This window comes from Pseudorasbora parva, chromosome 24, assembly GCF_024679245.1.
Source record: "Pseudorasbora parva isolate DD20220531a chromosome 24, ASM2467924v1, whole genome shotgun sequence".
Taxonomy (NCBI): domain Eukaryota; kingdom Metazoa; phylum Chordata; class Actinopteri; order Cypriniformes; family Gobionidae; genus Pseudorasbora; species Pseudorasbora parva.
In genome coordinates this window covers 9,234,670-9,259,753 of record NC_090195.1, presented here as the reverse complement: position 1 = coordinate 9,259,753, position 25,084 = coordinate 9,234,670, and the positions used below count along the sequence as shown (strand labels likewise).

At 37.4% G+C, this 25,084-nt stretch overlaps 1 protein-coding gene across 3 annotated transcripts in view; it reads right to left on the bottom strand.

Annotated features, from left to right (window-relative positions):
• The window catches only part of LOC137063640 (glycogen debranching enzyme-like), a 33,284-nt gene that overhangs the window by 3,613 nt on the left and 4,587 nt on the right, over positions 1-25,084 (bottom strand). For 2 of the 3 annotated variants that reach the window (XM_067434895.1, XM_067434896.1), the window contains 24 exons: positions 16,837-17,018; positions 16,625-16,736; positions 16,404-16,530; positions 15,964-16,066; positions 15,765-15,862; positions 15,009-15,148; positions 14,644-14,831; positions 14,341-14,464; positions 12,539-12,702; positions 12,270-12,371; positions 11,861-12,016; positions 7,174-7,324; positions 6,854-6,978; positions 6,484-6,596; positions 5,475-5,609; positions 5,174-5,304; positions 4,955-5,091; positions 4,693-4,826; positions 4,433-4,608; positions 2,554-2,656; positions 2,252-2,477; positions 542-659; positions 315-450; positions 33-145 (listed from right to left, as the gene is read on the bottom strand). In XM_067434895.1, the coding sequence (XP_067290996.1) occupies positions 33-145; positions 315-450; positions 542-659; positions 2,252-2,477; positions 2,554-2,656; positions 4,433-4,608; positions 4,693-4,826; positions 4,955-5,091; positions 5,174-5,304; positions 5,475-5,609; positions 6,484-6,596; positions 6,854-6,978; positions 7,174-7,324; positions 11,861-12,016; positions 12,270-12,371; positions 12,539-12,702; positions 14,341-14,464; positions 14,644-14,831; positions 15,009-15,148; positions 15,765-15,862; positions 15,964-16,066; positions 16,404-16,530; positions 16,625-16,736; positions 16,837-17,018 (3,294 nt within the window). Of the gene's footprint in view, positions 1-32; positions 146-314; positions 451-541; positions 660-2,251; positions 2,478-2,553; positions 2,657-4,432; positions 4,609-4,692; positions 4,827-4,954; positions 5,092-5,173; positions 5,305-5,474; positions 5,610-6,483; positions 6,597-6,853; positions 6,979-7,173; positions 7,325-11,860; positions 12,017-12,269; positions 12,372-12,538; positions 12,703-13,728; positions 13,853-14,340; positions 14,465-14,643; positions 14,832-15,008; positions 15,149-15,764; positions 15,863-15,963; positions 16,067-16,403; positions 16,531-16,624; positions 16,737-16,836; positions 17,019-25,084 lie in introns of all 3 variants that reach the window. The other variant, XM_067434894.1, reaches the window with a different exon arrangement.

The following is a 25,084-nucleotide window of genomic DNA, read 5'->3' as shown; positions in this document are numbered from 1 at the left end:
TTGAGAATGAGAATATGTTACAGAGGACCTACCATCTCTGTGTACTGTGACAGAGGAGTATGGGAAATTTCCACTCTCATTCATCGTCATCAGCCAACGCACTGCTGACTTACTAAGACCAACAATCTCCACTGCAGAGCCATCCCTGAACAAAAACACAATGTTATCATCCACTTGACGTAGACTGGTATATCCAGGTTCAAAGCCACAGTGTCTCACTGCTTCACATTGAAAGCATTCTTTTGTACTAAATATAGTGGAGCCTTATTAGAAAGGTTCAGTATGACAGGTATGTTAGCAGGTCACTATAGTACCTGGGTGTGGCTGGAGCACCTCTATTATGAGCTTTATCGCTCTCTCCCATTTTATCCATCCACGTCCCACAGTTGAAGCAATTTCCACCATAAACAAAGCCTGTCTCTGCATTTACTTTGGCTTCCACGTTAAAGCCTATGTGATAGGGCAATTGCAAAAGCAAGGTATGGTTAGAGACAGATATGAGAAAACAGAGTCCTCTGTGCATTCTTAGAAAATAACTCGCCTTCATGTCGCATGTTGTGGTCGATCTGCGGACCTGCGTTTCTCTCTCTGAACTCTATTCCCTGCATATGACGCTGCATAGCCTCTTGAATTATCACATATAATGGTTGGTCATGAATCTGATACAAGTGATGAGCAAAAAATATTAACAGCATTCAGTTAAACTGAAACAATGATAATATATGCATATTAAAAAGTTGCATATGAAAAATATTATTGCTACACATTTCAATATAGTACTCTGAAAAGTACAAAATGACAGAAAAGCACAACAAAAGCACCATTTTTATGATGGTATCATACAAATCTTTTTTTAAATTTTATTTTAAAATTCAAGTGGCTAATATTTTGGATATTAAATGGAAGTTAAAGCTGCACTATGTAATTTTTCCGTCCGCTAAAGGGCGCCTATTCAAAACAAAGGTGTAATTGGATGACGGCAAGTTTGAGCTCAGAATCTTGGGACATGTGGTCTTCACCTCACAGCCGGTGGAAAAGAATCGGACTAGGACTCAGGCAGAAATCATGTTCATGGATGCTATTATTAACGTTACTGTAGTATGAAGCAGAGCAGGACCGAGTGTTGAGGAGCTGAGCAAAACCGCTGGAGCGAATGTTGTACAACAAACGCCTCGCAAGCAGTGGGACTTTTATTATGATGGGACACATCCGCGGGTACCATTTCCGCTTTCCGGTCATGAGTATGAGGTAACGCAGCTCTGTTTATCATATCAGATACATTTGAGCGTGTTTAAAATTATGTTATGACGTTACTCTGTGCGTTCGCTCAGCATCTGCGGTGACACTTGTTCACAATGCTAAGAGTAAAGTGTTTCTGCCAAATAAAATCAGGAATCGAGGGTTATGCAGATATGATGCCATTGACAGCCGACTCCTTCAGATGTCTCAGCTTCTTGATTAAAATAGCAATTTTCTCACAACTTACAAATAGTTGGAAACATTTGGAATATTGTAAGAACTCAACTGAACAAAATATATAACACTGGCCTAGTGGTTTTTGAATATTTTACTGCAAAAATCCTACATAGTGCACCTTTAAAAGGATAGTTCCTTCTGTCATCATTTACTTACCCTCAAGTTGCTCCTCAACCTGTTTTTTTTTTTTTGCATTTGGAACATCTTGAGGGTGAGTAAACAATATCTAAAAAATGATTCTGAATCTATTTTAAAGCATATGATATTACACTTAATATATGAGCAAAGACACATTTTCATTAAAAAAAAACTTGCTAACCAATGCTAATGCAATAGGCAATTGTAAAGCAAAATCATAAAAATGTTATGTTTAAAAAAAAAACTCAGTGGCTAATGTTTTGGATGTTATATGGAAGTGCAACAAATTATTAAAAAAGTTAAAAAAAACTGAAGCACTGAAGGTTCAGGCTACATGCCATATTGAATTGAATGTGTATGAAAACTAGGCTATGAGGGATTGATGTACAGTCTTTACAATCTAAACAGTCTAAACTTTTAAATCTGGAGCTTTACTGAATAATTTTTTGAAAGATGTTTCATCAGCTGAACAATCAGTATGTTGTGAAACAGTTCAAAACTAAACACACTTTAATTCTACCCATCACAGCCTAGTTTTATTTCCTGTGAAAAATTAATTATGGCGCTACCCTGACTAAGGTCTATTGTACTGTATCAAGTATAATAAGCAGTCAGAGATCGTTTCCTTTCTTCTTACCACTGTCCCCAAGGGCTGCGCCTCAGAATCATCAGTGGGATACATACGTGACACAGGGCACGTTAGAATATCTGTGCCGTTGGGCACGATGTTACAGTAGTCCTGGATACACTGAAGCCACCACCACACTGCATCACGGCAGTTATAACGGGCTGCGACACCCTGACCCAGCAGATTAGGGATCAGACCGTGGCGCATCGTGCCAGCAAAGGCTAAGATGATATTTCTGTTGGAATCACACCAAATTAAAACATAATTTCAGAATGACATATATGTATAGTATGCATTCTAAAATCGCTCACCTGGCCTCCAGGTACCTCCCCGTCAAAAGCATGAGACCACGCAGAGCAATGAACGTGTCTCGCCCCCAGCAGCGAAAGATTCCAGTGGAAAAATGCGGCAGACCTACACAGATGAAATTAAAATTTTTAGTAACTTGTTCGATGATTTTTTTTTTGTTGAAGATTTATGGGCAGTAGGAAACTAAAATTGACTGATACATTTTAAACCTGGCCTTACACACTGTATGAAGTTTACATTTCAAATCCATTTAAATGATTATTGATGTAGTGTCGTTATTTAATTTTTTTTATATTTTAATATTTTTTTAATATGGAAGGGATAATAAAATATTTAACAGGTTGATGGTTGAAGCTAGCTGTTGTTTTTTCCCCCATAAAAATTTGATGTGAGATTTTTTTGTTTAAAGGTCCCGTTCTTTGCGTGTTTTCGAAGCTTTGATTATGTTTACAGTGTGCAATATAACATGAGTTCATGTTTTGCGTGTAAAAAAACACAGTATTTTTCACACAATTTACTTATCTGTACAGCGCTGTTTCCTCTGTCCTAAAAACGGCCTGATGATTTTCTTGTTCTATGAAGTCCCTCTTTCAGAAATACGTAACGCGTTCTGATTGGGCCAGCGCTTCCCGTGTTGTGATTGGACAGCAGCTTAGCGCACTTTGCCCGGAAAGGTCCCGCCTCTTACCATAACTGGGAGATGCAAGCGCTGAATGCGCGCTCTTCTCCATGTGAGAGAGCAACAACACCACACCCCCTATTTTGCGTGTACTTGTGGGCGGAGGGTTAGTCAACAAACGGTTCTAGTGACGTCATTCCTGAAGGAAGTGCAGGAGTGTAGTCCAAACCGGCCGTTCGCTGTAGGCTTTGAAAGGGAACTTCTGTTAAATAAAATATCTTGCTTGGCATTGAACTTTGAGCTTTATAATTGTACAGGTATTATTTATGCTCTAACAGCAACATTACAAACTAACTAAAGTTTGAATGATGGAATTGCGAAGAACAGAACCTTTAATTGTTGGGCCCTAAGTTAAAGATGATCTTCCTCACTGGATGCATGATTTTTGGAAAATGAGGCTACTTTTCTGACCCCATTCTTAGTAATGGAGTTCATCAAATTATAATATAATAATTACATTCACATACTCTGGATGGCCATATACATTGAAATTGTATACAAAGATATTTAATCTTAAATATGATTCAACATATACAGTAAAAGTGTAAGAAAAAGATGCAATTATAGCTGGAGCTGCAAGGTTTCTTTGCATAAAAATGAAGATGCATTGATTGAACACCTATGAGTCTGTAATCTAGGTGTGTAGAAAAAGTGTTGATTGGGTTTAAACTGGTTTTGAACAATTGGGATTTATCGAGGTGTGACAAAAAGCTGTAAAGCAGTTGTTTTTAATCTTTTAAAAAATTATGATCATCCCCGTGTGAGGGACCCCATCCTAAAATTTTAAATGCATCTATCGTTTATAAACATACAATTTATACACACATAAAAATTAAAATAATCTAAAATTAGTTCATATTAAGTTGCATTTTTCTACTTGTTATAGTACTCTATGTAAAAATGTTAGCTTATTTAATTGTCACTCCCACACAATTAAAGCAAAATAGAAATAAAAAAATAGAAGTGTATGAGTTGGTACATCAATAACAATTATTTTAATCAATTTGCAATGTCAACAAAGTATGTAAATATGGCATTATATGTATGATATTATAGGCATGGCATCTCAATTTTAGACACTATGTAATGGGAGCTAATTGTCCTAAAAAGGCCATGTTTTAGGAAATTTATGCATGAAGTAAATATAAATAGCTCAGGCAATCAAATTATTTACATTAGATGACAATGTGTATGAATCCAACCTGCAGCAAGAGAAACGCAACACTGCTCCTCTTGTTTGGTTACACTGTTGAGTCGGACCGGGACATCCTCCAGTTCAGGAGAGAGAGGCGGCAGGGCAGGGACATGACCCACCCCACACATCTGAACTGACCCCAGGGCCAGCTGCTTGACCAGGGTCGACCCGGTCTGAACAAAGCTGTCATTTCAATGGAACCAATTACACACATTATTAAACACATTACTAACAAAATATCAAACGTATACAGAGAACAAATCAAACCTTGACATTTGGTTGAAAACTGCATCTACAGCCGTGGCATACGCCCCAACAATAATGGCATCAAAATAGCATGGCACTAAGTAGCGTGGAATATGCTTGAGGTATGTAAATACAGCACTAAACCACTTTCCGACCTGTGAAAAATCAGAAATATTAACTTAGACAAAAAGTATGCTACATCAAAGTGCGCAAAACATTTCTACAATTGCACAGAGTTAAGTTTTTTTTTAAACATTACTAAAAAAACTATTTCCTTTCCTACCTCCCGCAGAGCTCCGCCTTTATTCATCAGGCGAGTGCTCACGTAATCGATCATCCAATCACCTTGCCTGAGATTGTCACAGAACGGATGTCCGAGGTCATTTTTTGGACGAATCTCAGACAACACTGACACAAAACCTGTGAGTAATGAAAGCATGATATTTATTCACAGTCACATGACTACAGTGTTGTTACCGATGTTATCTGGGTAGTGTGGTACCTTGTAGGCCTCCGTACTTCAGCGGCATCCAGGATGGTATATTGTAGCAGCCACCACCATCTTCCTGTTCTTCCGCATCACAGCGGAATAATAACACGTTCAGCTCGGCCAGAGTCAGTTTGGACATTAAACTGCCATGTAATTTAAAACAACAGACCTTAGTGAGAGAATTAAGTCGAAAGCAACGGAACTGATTCATTTAATGAACTGTTAAACAGCAGCATAGATGATGTTTGGCTTTATAAACAAATGCATTGAATGAGAATTGAGTTCAAACAAGATAAAGGTAAATATGACTTACAATTCTAGAGCTATTTTCAGGATGCCAGGAACATTGCTGTCGGTTAGACTGCCGGATTTATACAGCCGGTTGAACTGTGAGAGTTGAGTTCGCAAGTAGCCAACCATTTTCTGAGAGTTTGGATCAAGACTCACCCTGGGAAATCCGTAACATGTTGAAATTTATTCATTAATATTCATTTAAAGTAACAGTTCACCTAAAAATGATTCACGCTCACGTCCCTTTAAACAATCAAATGCGGTTATGTTTTCAGATGGAACTCACACACATTTTTTCCATACTGCTAGACCTTTCAATCTCCAAAAAGGACATAAGAGCACTTTAAAAGCACTATAAAAGTGGTCTATGTGAATTGTGGTCTATAATCCAAGTGCTTTTGTGCTTTTTGAGATTGAAAGATTAAGTGGTATAGAAAAATCTTTGGAATTTCCTTTAAACTGTGCACGATGTGCTGTGTGAAAAAAAAAAAACAGTATTTTTTTACTACTTTTATGCAACCTATGACCACCATGATTTTGTAGTATCACAGCATTATATTTTTGTTGGGTTGTTTGTGGTTAAATACCTTGCCAGCTTCAGAAGCTATTTTAATTTTAATGGCAAGAAGGGTTGCACAATATTTGTGTTGTGCAGCCAGCGGTCCCAACTTTTTAAAAGGCTTAGAAATCATACAGGATGAGTTTTTTAAAAAAAGTAAAAATGCAGAATGTTTCCTGTGATGGGTAGGTTTAGGGGCAGTGTAGGGGGATAGAATGTACTGTTGTACGGTATAAAAACCATTACGTCTATGGGGAGCCCCCACAAAGATAGTGAACCAGACGTGTGTGTGTGTAATATTAGATTTATATATATATATATTATACAGAATATTTATATATTATATTATATTTATATTTATGACCAGTGACAGGTGAAGTGAATAACACTGATTATCTCTTCATCACAGAACCTGTTAGTAGGTGGGATTGCATTAAAAAGGGTTGCTTGCATTTGGTGCGTGTTTGATTACCTGAATGCAATTACACTACCAGGAGTAAGCTTTTCAAACAAAATCTCCTCAACAAACTCAATGCGACCCTTTGTGGTGGCATCTCCCTGTTTTGCAATTTCACTGTCCTTTAACTGAAAACAAAAATATGTGTTATATTCAGGCCTACATTAGTAGGGACAACATCTGCACACAAGTATCTGCACATTCAAGTAACTATACACGTAGCTAGTGAATTCCAGGAAAAAGGAGCATACCAATTACTACCAAGAACTCACACAGAACAGGTTCTTTTTCTGTTAGTCTTTTTTCTGCCTGAGGACAGCATACAGACATAAATGTGTTGATGACAACCCCTTCCTTTCATGTCGCAGCACTAGTGTCATGTTACCTGGATGTGTTCACGGATCACAACCGTGTAGTTCGGCAGGCCGTTAACGCACGACTCATCTTTCACATATGACTCAGCGTTTCTCTCGACTGTACGTGCCTCTAAAATCACCTCCTCAATTTTACCTGTATAACAAGATGACAGATTAGACAGAACATGTCTAACTGGTTTATAAGTTCCACTGACTACAAATGAGATGTACTTCAAGGATATTTGAAGAAAAAAATAAGACTCTACAACATTAGATGACTTTGATTTCAACAGCGTAATTGGAAAGTAAAAAGCGCTTAGCACGTGTGCACATGTGTACGTGTCTTTACCTGGGATGTACATGGGGGCCAGATGCTCTTTGTATTTGTGTGTTTCTGGGTTTTTAAATGCTGTACGAGACACAGTTACAACAGACTGATGTGTGCTGGGGCAATGCCTTGTCACAGCCACAGTGTCTTCATCCAGCTGATCAACATAAACCTGTGACATGCATGAATAACACATACAAAGAAAAAGACAGCCATGTGCACATAAGACTGAGAGGCGTAGGTTTCAGATTTAAATACTACAGTCTCCCCACCCTCCACTTTACAGCTCAACTAACATATTTTAATATAATTTTTTATATCGGTTTGAAAATAGCATTTGGACAATTAAAGAATGTATGAATGTCATTGGATTAGACAGTAAAACTCATATATATATTTAGGAGTATTTAAGTGAGTATATATATATATTTATTAATATATATATATATATATATATATATATATATATATATATATATATATATATATATATTATTATTATTTTTTTTTTTTTCACATAAAGGATTATTAGGAACTCTTGTTCAATTTCGAATTAATGCAATTATCTAATCAACCAATCACATGGCAGTTGCTTCAGTGCATTTAGGGGTGTGGTCCTGGTCAAGACAATCTCATGAACTCCAAACTGAATGCCAGAATGGGAAAGAAAGGTGATTTAAGCAATTTTGAGTGTGGCATGGTCGTTGGTGCCAGACGGGCCGGTCTGAGTATTTCACAATCTGCTCAGTTACTGGGATTTTCACGCACAACCATTTCAAGGGTTTACAAAGAATGGTGTGAAAAGAAAAAACATCCAGTATGCGGCAGTCTTGTGGGCGAAAATGCCTGTTGATGCTTGAGGTCAGAGGAGAATGGGCTGACTGATTTAAGCTGATAGAAGAGCAACTTTGACTGAAATAACCACTCGTTACAACCGAGGTATGTAGCAAAGCATTTGTGAAGCCACAACACGCACAACCTTGAGGCGGATGGGCTACAACAGCAGAAGACCCCACCGGGTACCACTCATCTCCACTACGAATAGGAAAAAGAAGCTCACCAAATTTGGACAGTTGAAGACTAGAAAAATTTTGCCTGGTCTGATGAGTCTCGATTTCTGTTTTTCAGACATTCAAATGGTAGAGTCAGAATTTGGCGTAAACAGAATGAGAAAATGGATCCATCATGCCTTGTTACCACTGTGCATGCTGGTGGTGGTGATGTAATGGTGTGGGGGGTGTTTTCTTGGCACACTTTTGGCCCCTTTATGACCACCATGTACCCATCTTATCATGGCTACTTCCAGCAGGATAATGCACCATGTCACAAAGCTCGAATCATTTCAAATTGATTTCTTGAACATGCCAATGAGTTCACTGTACTAAAATGGCCCCCACAGTCACTAGATCTCAACCTAATAGAGCATCTTTGGGATGTGGTGGAACGGGAGCTTTGTGCCCTGGATGTGCATCCCACAAATCTCCATCAACTGCAAGATGCTATCCTATCAATATGGGCCAACATTTCTAAAGAATGCTTTCAGCACCTTGTTGAATCAATGCCACGTAGAATTAAGGCAGTTCTGAAGGTTAAATGAGGTCAAACACAATATTAGTATGGTGCTCCTAATAATCATTTAGGTCAGTCTGTGTGTATATATATATATTAGGGCCGGGACTTTAACGCGTTAATTAAGATTAATTAATTACAGGACTTTAACGCGTAAATTAAGATTAATTACGCAAAAAATAAATAACATAATTTTAATCACACTTTTTTTGTGCATGGCGGAACGTTTTTCAATGAATGAGTTTCGACGGACCGATTATACTGGAACACCGACAAGCTGATGAGACCGCTTTGCTTGGCCCCGTGGATGGGAAATTTTGTTTTAAAAACGAAAGGATGGAAGCGTCAACAAGAGCATGGTTGTGTGCAAGCTATACAACAAGAAATGTGCATATCACTGCAGCACATCCAGCCTCAAATATCGCAAATACGCTATTGCTACACTTAATGGCAAACATGATTGCACTGGTCTGCTGGACTGAAAAAAAATAAACAATATTTTATTGATTAAGTCACTATTCAATGGTATACTAAAAATCCATGTGAAAAATTACTTCTCACTGTTCTCAGGTCAAATATTTATATGTAATTAAAATGTGATTAATTTCCATTAATTAATTACAAAGCCTCTAATTAATTAGATTCATTTTTTTAATCGAGTCCCGCCCGGCCCTATGTATGTATGTATATTATATTATATATATATATATATATATATATATATATATATATATATATATATATATATATATATATATATATATATATATATATATATATATATATATATATATATATATATACAGTCTTGTTCAAAATAATAGCAGTTCAATGTGACTAACCAGAATAATCAAGGTTTTTCGTATATTTTTTTATTGCTACGTGGCAAACAAGTTACCAGTAGGTTCAGTAGATTCTCAGAAAACAAATGAGACCCAGCATTCATGATATGCACGCTCTTAAGGCTGTGCAATTGGGCAATTAGTTGAATTAGTTGAAAGGGGTGTGTTCAAAAAAATAGCAGTGTGGCATTCAATCACTGAGGTCATCAATTTTGTGAAGAAACAGGTGTGAATCAGGTGGCCCCTATTTAAGGATGAAGCCAACACTTGTTGAACATGCATTTGAAAGCTGAGGAAAATGGGTCGTTCAAGACATTGTTCAGAAGAACAGCGTACTTTGATTAAAAAGTTGATTAGAGAGGGGAAAACCTATAAAGAGGTGCAAAAAATGATAGGCTGTTCAGCTAAAATGATCTCCAATGCCTTAAAATGGAGAGCAAAACCAGAGAGACGTGGAAGAAAACGGAAGACAACCATCAAAATGGATAGAAGAATAACCAGAATGGCAAAGGCTCAGCCAATGATCACCTCCAGGATGATCAAAGACAGTCTGGAGTTACCTGTAAGTACTGTGACAGTTAGAAGACGTCTGTGTGAAGCTAATCTATTTTCAAGAATCCCCCGCAAAGTCCCTCTGTTAAAAAAAAGGCATGTGCAGAAGAGGTTACAATTTGCCAAAGAACACATCAACTGGCCTAAAGAGAAATGGAGGAACATTTTGTGGACTGATGAGAGTAAAATTGTTCTTTTTGGGTCCAAGGGCCACAGGCAGTTTGTGAGACTACCCCCAAACTCTGAATTCAAGCCACAGTACACAGTGAAGACAGTGAAGCATGGAGGTGCAAGCATCATTATATGGGCATGTTTCTCCTACTATGGTGTTGGGCCTATTTATCGCATACCAGGGATCATGGATCAGTTTGCATATGTTAAAATACTTGAAGAGGTCATGTTGCCCTATGCTGAAGAGGACATGCCCTTGAAACGGTTGTTTCAACAAGACAATGACCCAAAACACACTAGTAAACGGGCAAAGTCTTGGTTCCAAACCAACAAAATTAATGTTATGGAGTGGCCAGCCCAATCTCCAGACCTTAATCCAATTGAGAACTTATGGGGTGATATCAAAAATGCTGTTTCTGAAGCAAAACCAAGAAATGTGAATTAATTGTGGAATGTTGTTAAAGAATCATGGAGTGGAATAACAGCTGAGAGGTGCCACAAGTTGGTTGACTCCATGCCACACAGACGTCAAGCAGTTTTAAAAAACTGTGGTCATACAACTAAATATTAGTTTAGTGATTCACAGGATTGCTAAATCCCAGAAAAAAAAAATGTTTGTACAAAATAGTTTTGAGTTTGTACAGTCAAAGGTAGACACTGCTATTTTTTTGAACACACCCCTTTCAACTAATTGCCCAATTGCACAGCCTTAAGAGCGTGCATATCATGAATGCTGGGTCTTGTTTGTTTTCTGACAATCTACTGAACCTACTGGTAACTTGTTTGCCACGTAGCAATAAAAAAATATACGAAAAACCTTGATTATTCTGGTTAGTCACATTGTACTGCTATTATTTTGAACAAGACTGTATATATATATATATATATATATATATATATATATATATATATATATATATATATATATATATATATATATATATATATATATATATATATATATATATATATATATATATAGTACACTTTGATCAAAACTATTTCTCAATACTATATAACAAATAGTAAACTGCAAAAAGGGTTCAGAAAAGTGAAGTTTGTTCTGAGAAAATGTCTAAAAATCTCTCTTTTTTTAAAATTTTATCATTATTGGTTAATTTTTTTTTTCAGTATAAAGTTCAAAATGGCATTATTGTCATAAAATAAGAATGGAATTATTTATTTTTAATTAATTAAATATACAATAAAGACATTTTTTAAATACATTTTTAATTGTTTCTTAAAAGTCCAAATACATTTTAGGCCACTTTATTTTATTTCGCGATACCTGAGATTCACATTTCTCCTTTCAAAATGATCGTAAATTTTGTGAATTAAATTGTAAATTAATCTCTGCATAAACAACTTTGGCATGAGGTATGAACTGTTACAAAAGCTTCTTTAATTTCAGTTTAATCCCGAGGAATAAATGTGTCAGCTAATTAAAATCAGTAGTATCAAATTTAAGTATCCACAGTAAGTATCAAAGTACAATAAGTATCAAAGTTTCATCTTGCTGTTGGTGGTTGTGACTAATAATACATTTACTTGACATGATATGAGTAAATATTAACCTGGGTGAAGCCCTTCTCTGCCAGTTCTTGGTGGAGTTTGTTGAGTGCCAACTTTCCTGCCATAATACCAGTCTGGAGGTTCACCTCACCGACTGAAGAGGGCAGTGCTTCAGGATTCCATTTGGGGTACAGACGCTCTTCCTTTACTACTGAAATCTGAGAAAAAAACAATGTTGGTTGCTTTAGTAGTCTGGTTAAAACATGATAAGCAAGCACTGTATTTATTAAATATTTACTTACTCCTTAAATTTGTTTTAGATCAGTGACTTTAGTGACTTGGAAGCCTGACTGTTTCCTTAGGAAGTGCCTTTTAATAAAATACTCTCCGTTTAATAATTGATTGATTGGACAGCAAGGCCTTTAGGTCTGTAGTTTAGGTCACAGCCAAAGTCACTGCACAGATTTTTACCTGGTGAGGTACGAGTTCATCGTATCCTCTAGTGCTGCCTGAGGCGCAGCAGGCCATAGAGACAATAGCAGAGCTGGGTAAAGCATCATACGCCGAACGAATCTACAAGACAAGAATAAGAAAAACAGATCTTCCATATTATTAATAGTCAATATTAAATAGAATAAAATACACAGTAAAGCAAGTCATAATTACCTCATTGTATATACAATTCAAAATAAAAATACAGTACAGGTACAGTACAACAAATACAACAATTTGTTGCTGACCTGAATGGGACATTCGTTGTCATGGGTAACATCCAGAAACATGGCATGAGCGATAGACGGCAATAAAGGCCTGAGGTTTGGCTGTACGAATGACCCTACAGGCTCCCCTCCGAAGCGATACACTAGTCGACCCTCCTCGTGGCTGTCCCCGGCACTCATGGCCTCTGATGATATGAGAACAAATCTTATCAGTAAGTGCGACATTTGACAAAAAGGTAAAAATCTACATGACATGTTGCTGTATAATTTGTGTTTGTTCAACTATTGGCACTTTTCATACTCTCAGTCTATTTAGTATTGTATTATATTGTACATATATATATGTATACTCAGTATACAGTATATACACTAATAAAATAAGAGATCTTAATAAGATAAGAGTCAGTTTAACAAATGTCCATTTTAAATAAATAAAAAAAATCTAGGTCTGGGACATGCTAAAACAATACAATGTCAGCAAAAATGACAGTTTTAATGCGGCCTTAATCGAAGAAATCTATTAATTTTATCTAATTATCTATAAATCTATAAAGTCCTGTGACAAAAAAAGTGCCAGTAGTTTAAGAACCAATCCATAACTATATAATATCTCAAATCTAATCTTATCAATCTCAACAGCAGCTGTGGTGTTCTAGCTCATTTTGAGAAATGAATCCAAATAATGTGGCATTGCTGTTAGTTTAACAACGGGAAAAATGGTCTAAAAGGGTTGTCCCTATTTTCATAATGAGTAATAGGTGAGTTTTGGGCATCTGATAAACCAATCAGAGTCATATTCCCTTTAAAAGCCAGTTACGCTTGCGCCACGGCCGATTTGATATACAGACACCCTCAACCGGACAAATCGGTTTAAATACATGTGTGTATTGCCACGATTGTTTAAATAAGTAGCCAATTTCACTCATCATTACTACAAATAGGTAGTACCAATAACGCACCAATAATGCACCTGAACACACCTCGTTTTCAAACCAGCATGCCCATGGGTGAACAGATGGGCACAAATGCATTTTGCTATTTAAAGCAAAAAAACGAAACACTTGCGCGTTGCGCTGAAGTGTCTGATAGGGCCATAAGTATCAGAATCAACTGCATGCATGCCACATCTGCTTTAAATTTGTATTTCACATGGCATGTTCCTTATTTGGAGTGACACTGCAACCGCATTTCCCAATCTCTTTGCATCTTACCTCGGATAAGGGAGGTAATACCAAGCCTAGTCATAAAGACATTGTCCAGCTCTTCGCTGCCAGTGAAGAGCTCAGCCACCACATACAGATCAGGCCTGTGTTGACGAGCGACAGCTAACATATACTGCAGCCCATCCAGCACACAGAAGCAGTGATTAGATAGATAGATAGATAGATAGATAGATAGATAGATAGATAGATAGATAGATAGATAGATAGATAGATAGATAGATAGATAGATAGATAGATAGATAGATGGATAGATGGATAGATGGATAGATGGATAGATGGATGGATGGATGGATGGATGGATGGATGGATGGATGGATGGATGGATGGATGGATGGATCAAATAGATATGGGTGAATTAAATTAAACAAGACAGACAAGGTGTGAAGTACATGGCAATGAGTAGAAACATGCTCAAGTTGCATAAAGGATATAAAGCAGATGTATTAGTAATGAAGTATGAAATTAATGTATAATTATTTGTGCGTACATGAAATGCATCAGTGGTAAGGTATTAATGTTTTGAGAAAGCAAAGAAGAGGGAAAAAACACAAGAGCAAATTGAGCATCAAAGGCAAACGTGTCTCTTGCAGTCTGCAGTACCTCTGACGAGACTGGTTATCCCCAGCCGATTAACAAATAAATTGTCAAGCTCTTCACTTCCTGTAAAGAGTTCAGCTATCACATAAAGATTGGGCCTGACCACTCTGGCTGCAGCTAACATGGCCTATAGACACAACATATAAGACGTCACATTTAACAGTGCACATGAAAAACCTTTCTTCAACCTACAATAACATTGCAGAATATTCTGAGCTCCTGTCTGTAGAATATGATGTCACTTGTATAAATATATCATGAAATATGCCTGCTGATAAAAAATAAAATGGAAATCTGACCACATACCTCAGCCACATGAAGGGGTGTGGAGTGGCAGTTATCCAGACGGACACCGGAGAAATGTTTGGCTGTGATCTCGGTGTACTTCTTCATGTGAGCCCATAAGTACGGACAGTCTTCTGGCTTGTCGCCATAGCGAAGTTTAACGCTGTCACCCCAGCAAACAAGCTCTCTTCTGAGGTAGACATTAGACCCTAACAGACAGATAAATCAACAATAAAAAATTGTCTACTAGGACTATCTTGAAAACATAATATTTTTGCATGTCTTTGCTTGCAGCACCAAACCAGCATAAACCAGTGTGGACCAGCATTCTGGTATTTTCATTACCATTCAGAAGAAACCAGCTTTATACACATATTTTGACTCACCTGCCTCTGCAAAGTTTCTGAGCGGGTCATCTCCCATGACCCATCCATTATGGGCGAGCAGATGACAAGCATCATTTTGATTCTGCATCAGCTGAGTTTCCTGCTCCATGGGCATATCCTCAAATGGGAAGGTGAAATATCTGAATAATTAAAACATGAAACAAGGATGAAAACTATAAATCTGCCATTCTTATCAGCATATTACAAAGTAAAAGTCTAGGTTTACAACATATAATAATAATAGATTTAGTTTATAATGCACTTTTCATTCCGAAGAATCTCACAGTGCAACAAAGAGAACAAATAAAATAAAAAAATAATAAATCAAAAATATAGAATAATACAAACAATCAACCAACACAGACAACTGAACAGAAACAGAGCTGAGCTGATGGTGAACAGAAACAATGTGGCAACAATTAACTCTTCTGAGGAAAGATTTGTCATTTGGATATATTTGTGGCATTAAAAAGTTGTGTAGCATAACACAAATGCATGTCATAAAAGCAAGATGACAACATAAGTACTAACAGTAATTAAACTAAACTAAACATGTTATATCGAAAAACATTCAGATTTAACATTTCCATAAGCTAATGGATACCTTAGTAAAATGTTCTTATTTTTGTAGTTTATGTCTGTCAGATTATCTCTTACTAAGTGGGCAGTTCTTGTCCAGAATAAATCAAAGTAGACCAGACTTTCAGACCAGTCTTTTTTTCCATGCTCTGAGATATTGCATACTACAATATTTACCTTGTCACCAAAGGGTTTGTCCGATTGACAGGTCCAAGTTGAGGACCATGGGTGGCGAGTCTTTCATAACAAACTGTTCCCACAATGCAGTTTATAGCCTGCAGGGGACAAATTATGTAACTCAATCAGACAGACAACAAAGCTAAACAGTAAGATCATCTGTGAATCATACACACACGTGAGGCTAACAGAAACCAACCTTCTCATGATGACTATGCATTTCCTTATAGCATTCCACATTCAGTTCCTCAAGACTCTTCTTAAACCAATCACAGCTCTCTTGAATGGATTTGGGACCATTTCTGTTATTTTGATTTGTACAAGGGAAATAAGGTTTATTTATTATACAAAGTGCCATAATAAGAAAAAGTAAAAAAAACAGACATTTATCTCATTTTAAATGTAAAAATGGATAAATGTGACTAATTATATTACCATCAGAATCTTATTACTTTAGTTTATTATGATTATACAATTATATAAAGGTCAGGGTAACCAAGATAAGTATAAAGTGATCTTGGTTTCCCTAACCTTTTTATCTGAGATGGAAAAAAAAAACTTCACACTTAAAATAGATATTACACATACTCTATCCAAAAAACAATCATTAAACAGAACTTGAACAGGAAGTGAACTCACGTGTGTCTGCCAAACATCTCCAGGGCCAGTTGCATGTCAACAGTGTTGCTGAGGCGTCTGTACTGTGAATCCTGGATGATTTTCAATTTCGGCTTTCCCTCCAGCTCAGGGCCCTCAGGTTTGTTACCTATAGATTCCAAATACATCCAACTTACCTCCGACCCTACAAAATACAAGTGACAGAGCATCCAAGAACATGCTTGCACACTTTAAATGCTCACCAGCCTGAAGAACCTTCCTAAACTGCTCCACGGCTTTCTCAACATTCACCTGCAGAAACTCCCATAGTTTCAGCTGGGAGAATATTTCCGTCCACAGAAGCCCTCGAAGGACCTGAAAGGTCAAGCAAAAACACCATCATTTGTTGGCCTGTCACCACAAACTTTAAAGGATTTTTGGAATATTAAAAAGCTGTGACAGCCTCCAGACTCGCATTAATATGTTTCTCATCCTCAATAAGAGGTGGAAGGCCGCTGTCGCTGTATTTCCCATCAGCTACGGCACCGCTGAAGTGCCACAGGGCTCTATCCAGCAGCCAGGCTGGCTTCAGATGAAGAGAGTTTACCAGGTTATAGCCACACTCTGGATGGAGTCTGATCCACTTACTGTTGGCAGCTAAACAAGGGAACAATCATAGAATCAGTTTTTATAAATATCAGTTTTTCTAAGATATAGACTGTAGTAGACGGTTTCATCATCCCTATGACCTTCGGCTCATTTTACTTCAGTCAATAGGAGTGATTTCCTTTCAAAAACCAAACATATGGGAGTACAATCTGCTGTGCCTGTTAGCATAAGATTATATTACACGTGCTGGGTCAAAAGTGTGCGGAAAATGAAAAGGAGACATGCAAACACAGTTAATTGGTTGGAAAGCAAATGGAGATTAATTGTATGCAAGTTCCTGATAAGGATTGGTATGTTTGCACATTATGAAAGGCAAGTGAAATTAATTTCATAATGCTCATTAAGTGTGCTAAACTTCAGTCTGGTGTCTAAAGAGTATTCCAAATTTACACTATCACAGCCGTTCTGCTTCTCAGCAAAGATGACAGCTGTGTACAAAGGTTAAAAGAGCAGGAAACAGTTCCTGTGACACTTAAATACATGCTCAAACCTATCTGGAATAATTAATTTTTGCGGGGATACAGCCATTTTCTATTTTTACTGCCATCACTAATTAACATGCTTCGAAAAACAGACATTTTTATATAATACATTTCAGAGTCTGAGCTGCAGGTTTATGTAGTTTTAACCCATATTTATTGAAAAGGTTGCTTTAGCTGCTTTAAAAGAACATCTTTAATTTGTATTTGGCTGTGAGTCTCTGAGGGTTGCAGTAACTGAGCAGCTCCTACTCAGTAAATACTAATGGTTCATAGTTAAAGAATGTTAAACATTGAAAACTGCTAAAAAATTAAACCTGGCACTCTGTTAAGCTACTTTTACACCCTGCTGTATCACTTTTACAGACTGACCAAAAAACAAAAACAAATTAAAGCTGCGAGCAGCGATGGGCGGGCCCAAGCCGGTGGCACCGCCACCCCGGTGGCATCAGCTTAACTGTGCACAGCAGGCCAATAGGCATTTAATATGGGAAAAAATAAATAAAGGGACTATGTCAAAGTCATTTGAATTCACCTCATTAACTGCAGCAACTGGTGCTGCTATGATCAGGAACCACAACACTCACATCTATGAGATAAATTACATTTTATTCATTAATTTTATGTCAGATGACGTCAAATGTCAATTTCAAAATGAGTGCAGAATACTGTCCAAATGCTGAAGTTGTATTATCCTTACACTTCTCTTAAAAATAAATTAAGCCAAATCACAGAGACCGCAACAATGATTTTAATATCAGTGTCAGGTAAGAGTAATATCCGTGCATATAATTTATGGAAGTTTATTATAAACAGCCACTTTTATAAGATCATGTGAAAAAAAATTTTTTTATCCATTTGAATTCTATCAATAAATAATTAGTTTAAAGAGGTGTCATACGTGATCTTTGCAAACACAGCACATGACCTTCTTTAAAGCCCATGTTATAGAAAAGTATTTAGGATATCACTTTCAATTATGTGCAAATGTATTTTTTGCAGCTCAAATTTTTGTAAGTTCACAAGACCAGTATTTAATTAAAGATATAATATATGTTTTTGTTTTACTTATTTTTCACAATAAAGTGATAGATATTTGTGATAGCCTATGATATGAAAGGGTTAAATTATGAAAAAACAAGAGACAAGGTGACACACACACACAGAGTGAGAGAGACCCCCTACACACACACACACACACACACACACACACACACACACAGACACACACACACACAGAGAGAGAGTGAGAGACCCCCCCCCCCCCACACACACACACAGAGTGAGAGAGATCCCCTCCACACACACACACACACACACATAGAGTGATCCTGAGAGGGGGGGGGGGGGGGGGGGTTGTGACAGAGACACAAAATCAAACCAATAGCTTATTGGTTCTCATTTTTGTCCTTAAACAAAAGGCATTAATCTTCTAATTTTTAAGTTACACTACTTTTTTTTTTTTTTTAAAGACACTCAAATGTGTTTTTTCCTTTGTTAGTAATGTTTTTTTATATTTATATATTTTTTATTAATAATTATTTGTATTTACACAAATATTTAGCTAATTATATAAAACAATATTGTCAATGCCCTACAAATAAACTGGTTTTATACATTTATTTTTTTATTCAAACCCAGAATAATATGTTTTATCCTTTAATGCAGGCCAAAGCACAGCATTGAGAGGTAATCTTTTTAGACAGAAGAGTGGCACACACACACAGACACACACACACACACACACACACACACACACACACACACACACACACACACACACACACACACACACACACACACACACACTGTAGAAATCAGTGACACATGTCCCCATGAGTCTGTGTGCATTCAGGTTGAAGTCCCCACCAGGCTAGAAAAAATAACACACACACACACACACACACACACGCACACACACGCACACACACACACAGTAGTAATGCTGAAGTATGCTGCAGGCAACCCTTATAAGCTCAGCCCATCCCCCCGATCCCCCCCCCCTCCTCCCAACACACACACACACACACACACAGACTCATGTCTGGTTCACTCTTTTTGGGGACTCAAGCATAGACGTAATGGTTTTTATGCTGTACAAACCATATATTCTGTCCTCCTACACTGCCCCTGCCCATCACAGGAAACTTTCTGCATTTTCACATTTTCAAAGTAACTTTGTCTGATTTATAAGCTTTTGTACACATTGGGAAGTCCCCATGAGTCTGTGTGCATTCAGGTTTTAGTCCCCACCAGGCTAGAAAACCATTCACACACACACAGAGGCAAGGTTTTTTGCTTGAAAACTTATACAATATTGCCCTCTATTGGTCATTTAAGGGAGAACATAAGTGTTGAAAAAACAAAAAACAAAAAAAACAGTGTGATATAGAGAATAACCAGCAGGTGGGAGTATAGCCTTATTTATGAACCAGGCACTTGTGTGCTTATTTTGTGTTTTTTAGGCTTATGCTACGGGAACACCGTTTGAGATATCCAATAACCGTTCGCATTTTAGCATCTTCTGTATATTTACTTCATGTTGTCCGAGTTTGGAGGAGATTGAATGAATCGCTTTTGAGGAGAAGGTAAAAACTCAGAGCTCGCTTTCCACTTTGTGTTATCTTCCAACCAAATTATCTGACTTCCTGTTGGTCAGAGCTAATGACTGTAAATTAGAAAGTTGTCCGGCTCGAAAAGTACAATATATATACCGAGTTTGGTGACTGTAGATAAAACTAACCCCCCACTTTGGAAAAAAGGGACACTTCCTGGTGCCAGTTGGTGGCGCTATAACTTTGGCTTACAAAAGTCATATCCATGTGATCAGCCTCTTACAACGAAAACACAGCTGAAGTTTCATCAAAATGAATTAATGTATGCAAAAGTTATAACACACTTCCTGTTTCCCTTTTCTCGCCATAAATTCGTCTCTTCGCCACGGCCAAACCGTTTGAGATATCAGAAAGTTGCTCGCAATTTGGCATCCTCAGTGTCTTGACTTCATGCTGACCGAGTTTGGTGCTGATCGGGTGAATCGTCTAGGAGGAGTATCGCAAATTCCAGAGCATGCGTTTTCCGAACAACCCATAATAGCTCACTTCCTGTTGGGCTGACACATAACTTAGAGCACGAAAGTTGTTCGGCCCGATGAGCTCTATATGTGTACCGAGTTTCATATATGTACGTGAAAGTGTGTTTGATTTATAGACCACGTTTTCAGACCCCACTTTAGGGGGCGCTGTCGAGCCCCCCTGCCACGCCCGGGTCCCAGCCTCAGCCCGGCCCTGATGGCCGCGCATTCTGATGCGTGTGCAAAGTTTCAAGAGTTTTCGAGCATGGGAAGCGCCTCGAAAATGCCCAAATAGTCGGGTTAAAATAATAATAATAATAATAATTAAAGCTGCGAGCAGCGATGACGGGCCCAAGCCGGGGGCACCGCCACCCCGGTGGCATCAGCTTAACTGTGCACAGCATGCAATAGGCATTTAATATGGGAAAAAATAAATATTGGGACTATGTCAAATTCATTTGAATTCACCTCATTAACTGCAGCAACTGGTGCTGCTATGACCAGGAACCACAACACTCACATCTCTGAGATCAATTACATTTTATTCTTTAATTTTATGTCAGGTGATGTCAAATGTCAATTTCAAATGAGTGCAGAATACTGTCCAAATGCTGAAGTTGTATTATCCTTACACTTCTCTTAAAAATAAATTAAGCCAAATCACAGAGACCGCAACAATGATTTTAATATCAGTGTCAGGTAAGAGTAATATGCGTGCATAAAATTTATAGAAGTTTATTATAAACAGCCACTTTTATAAGATCATGTGAAATTATATATTTTTTATCCATTTGAATTTTATCAATAAATAATTAGTTTAAAGAGGTGTCATACGTGATCTTTGCAAACACAGCGCATGACCTTCTTTAAAGCCCATGTTATAGAAAACAATTAAAAGTATTAGGATATCACTTTCAATTATGTGCAAATGTATTTTTTGCAGCTCAATATATATATATAATACATTTTTTAAAACTTATTTTTCACAATAAAGTGATAGATATTGCTGATAGCCTATGATATGAAATGGTTAAATTATGAAAAACAAGAAACAAGGCGACACACAGAGTGAGAGAGACCCCCTCCACACACACACACACACACACACACACACACACACACACACATAGAGTGATCCTGAGAGAGGGAGAGTGAGGGGGAAGGGGAATGACAGACACAAAATCTAAACAGTGAGAGATCATTGTTTTTATTTCACTGTTTTGCAATAACAACAATAGTTTAATCTTCAAAACAGTGTTCCTAGGACATATCCAACCTGGTTACTAAATAAGGCTACACTCTCACCTTCTGGTTATTCTATATGCCGGTAGCTCATTGGTTCTCATTTTTGTCCTTAAACAAAAGGCATTATTCTTCTCATTTTTAAGTTACACACACTACTTATTTTTTCCTTTTCTTTTTAAAGACAATTAAATGTGTTTTTTCTTTTGTTAGTAATGTTTTTTTATATTTATATATTTTTATTAATAATTATTGGTATTAACACAATTATTTAACTAATTATATAAAACAATATTGTCAATGCCCTACAAATAAACTGGTTTTATACATGAATTTTTTTATTCAAACCCAGAATAATATGTTTAATCCTTTAATGCAGGCCAAAGCACAGCATTGAGAGGTAATCTTTTTAGACAAAAGAGTGGCTCTCTCTCTCACACACACACACACACACACACACACACACACACACACACACACACACACACACACACACACACACACACACACACACACACACACACACACACACACTCACTGTAGAAATCAGTGACACGTGTTCCCATGAGTCTGTGTGCATTCAGGTTGAAGTCCCCACCAGGCTAGAAAAAAGAACACACACACACACACACACACACACACACACACACACACTAGTAATGCTAAAGTATGCTGCAGGCAACTCTTATCAGTTCAGCCCATCCCCCCCCCCACCCCACACACACACACACACACACACACACACACACACACACACACACACACACACACACACACACACACACACACACACACACACACACACTCATGTCTGGTTCACTATCTGTTTGGGGACTCACCATAGACATAATGGTTTTTATGCTGTACAAACCATATTCTGTCCTCCTACACTGCTCCTACCCATCACACAAAACTTTCTGCATTTTTACATTTTCAAAAGAACTCCTTCTGTCTGATTTATAAGCTTTTGTACCCATTGGGAAGTCCCCATGAGTCTGTGTGCATTCAGGTTTAAGTCCCCAACAGGCTAGAAAACCATTCTCACACACACACAGAGGCAAGGTTTTTTGCTTGAAAACTTATACAATATTGCCCTCTACTGGTCATTTAAGTGAGAGCATAAGTGTTGAAAAAAAAAAAAAAAAAAAAACAGTGTGATATATAGAATAACCAGCAGGTGGGAGTATAGCCTTATTAATGAACCAGGCACTTGTGTGCTTATTTTATCTTTTTTAGGCTTTTGCTACGGGAACACCGTTTGAGATATCCAATAACCGTTCGCATTTTAGCATCTTCTGTATATTTACTTCATGTTGTCCGAGTTTGGAGGAGATTGAATGAATCGCTTTTGAGGAGAGGGTAAAAACTCAGAGCTCGCTTTCGACTTCTTGTTATCTTCCAACCAAATTATCTGACTTCCTGTTGGTCAGAGCTAATGACTGTAAATTAGAAAGTTGTCCGGCTCGAAATGTACAATATATATACCGAGTTTGGTGAATGTAGATAAAACTAACCCCCCGCTTTGGACAAAAGATGGCGCTACTGAGCCCCTCTACCACACCCGTTTCTGAATCTTTGCTTGCATCTTCTGGACAGCATGTCTGATGTGTGTGTTGAGTTTCATGCAATTTAAAGCATGTGAAAAGTCTCAAAAACACCAAAAAAGATTATTAGACTTTGACACGTTGCCATGACAACAGTTTTTCTAGAATCAGGAATCCATTCATATGTCTATATCTGCCATGTTTTGACATAATACTGATGAAGTTTGAAGTAAATCGGGTGAAAATAAGATGGGGATTTAAAGCAATTTTGAAAGTGACACACTTCCTGCTGCCAGTTGGTGGCGCTATAACTTTGTCTCACAAAAGTCATATCCATGTGATCGGCCTATTACAACGAATACACAGCTGAAGTTTCATCAAAATGAATTAATGTATGCAAAAGTTATAACTCACTTCCTGTTTCCTTTTTCTCGCCATAAATTCGTCTCTTCGCCACGGCCAAACCGTTTGAGATATCAAAAAGTTGCTCGCAATTTGGCATCCTCAGTGTCTTGACTTCATGCTGACCGAGTTTGGTGCTGATCGGGTCAATTTTCTAGGAGGAGTATCGCAAATTCCAGAGCATGCGTTTTCCGAACAACCCATAATAGCTCACTTCCTGTTGGGCTGACGCATAAGTTAGAGCACGAAAGTTATTCGGCCCGATGAGCTCTATATGTGTACCGAGTTTCATATATGTACGTGCAAGTGTGTTTGATTTATAGACCCTGTTTTCAGAGCCCACTTTAGGGGGCGCTGTCGAGCCCCCCTGCCACGCCCGGGTCCCAGCCTCAGCCCGGCCCTGATGGCCGCGCATTCTGATGCGTGTGCAAAGTTTCAAGAGTTTTCGAGCATGGGAAAGGCCCCAAAAATGCCCAAATAGTCGGTAAAAAAAATAATAATAAATAATAATAATCCTTAGAAGAACAATAGGGCTCTGCGCCCTTTCAGGGCTTGGGCCCTAATAATAATCCTTAGAAGAACAATAGGGCTCTGCGCCCTTTCAGGGCTTGGGCCCTAAAGATAGGCAAGAAACAGTACTTTCACACCCTAATAACCTATATGGGTTCCAAGGACAGACATGAAACTTTGTTCCCATTACACACAGGGGCGTAGCCATCTTTTCAGAAGTGAGGGGGACAGAAATGTCGTAATGACATTTTTTTTTTTTGGACCAATATAATTTATCGCATCTCTTGCTTTTAATTGGGCAAGATATCAAATACACTGCTGAACAATAACCATTAATTAATATCTATAATGTTATTCTCCTATTTTTTATGCCAATTTTATGATTGGTTTATATACTACAAACACTTCTGCATTAAGACTTTGCAGATTTTATGCAATGTAAAAAAAAAAAAGTATTCTAATGTAAACCATGCTCTTCTCTATGTGAAGATATAGTAAAGTGTCATTTATTCCTGTGATCAAAGCTGAATTTATCATCATATCTCCAGTCTTCAGTGTCACATGATCCTTCACTAATCATTCTCATATGAGGATCTAATGATCAACACACATTTAGGATTATTATCAGTTATGCTGCTCATTGTGATGCTTAATTTTTGTGGAAACCATCTAAACATTTGTGGTAAAATTAAAAAAAGAGCTAAATTAATACTTTTATTGATCAGACATGCATTAAATTGATCACAAGTGATATTTTTAATATTACAAATTAGATAATAATTGATTTAATAAATGCAAATAAAT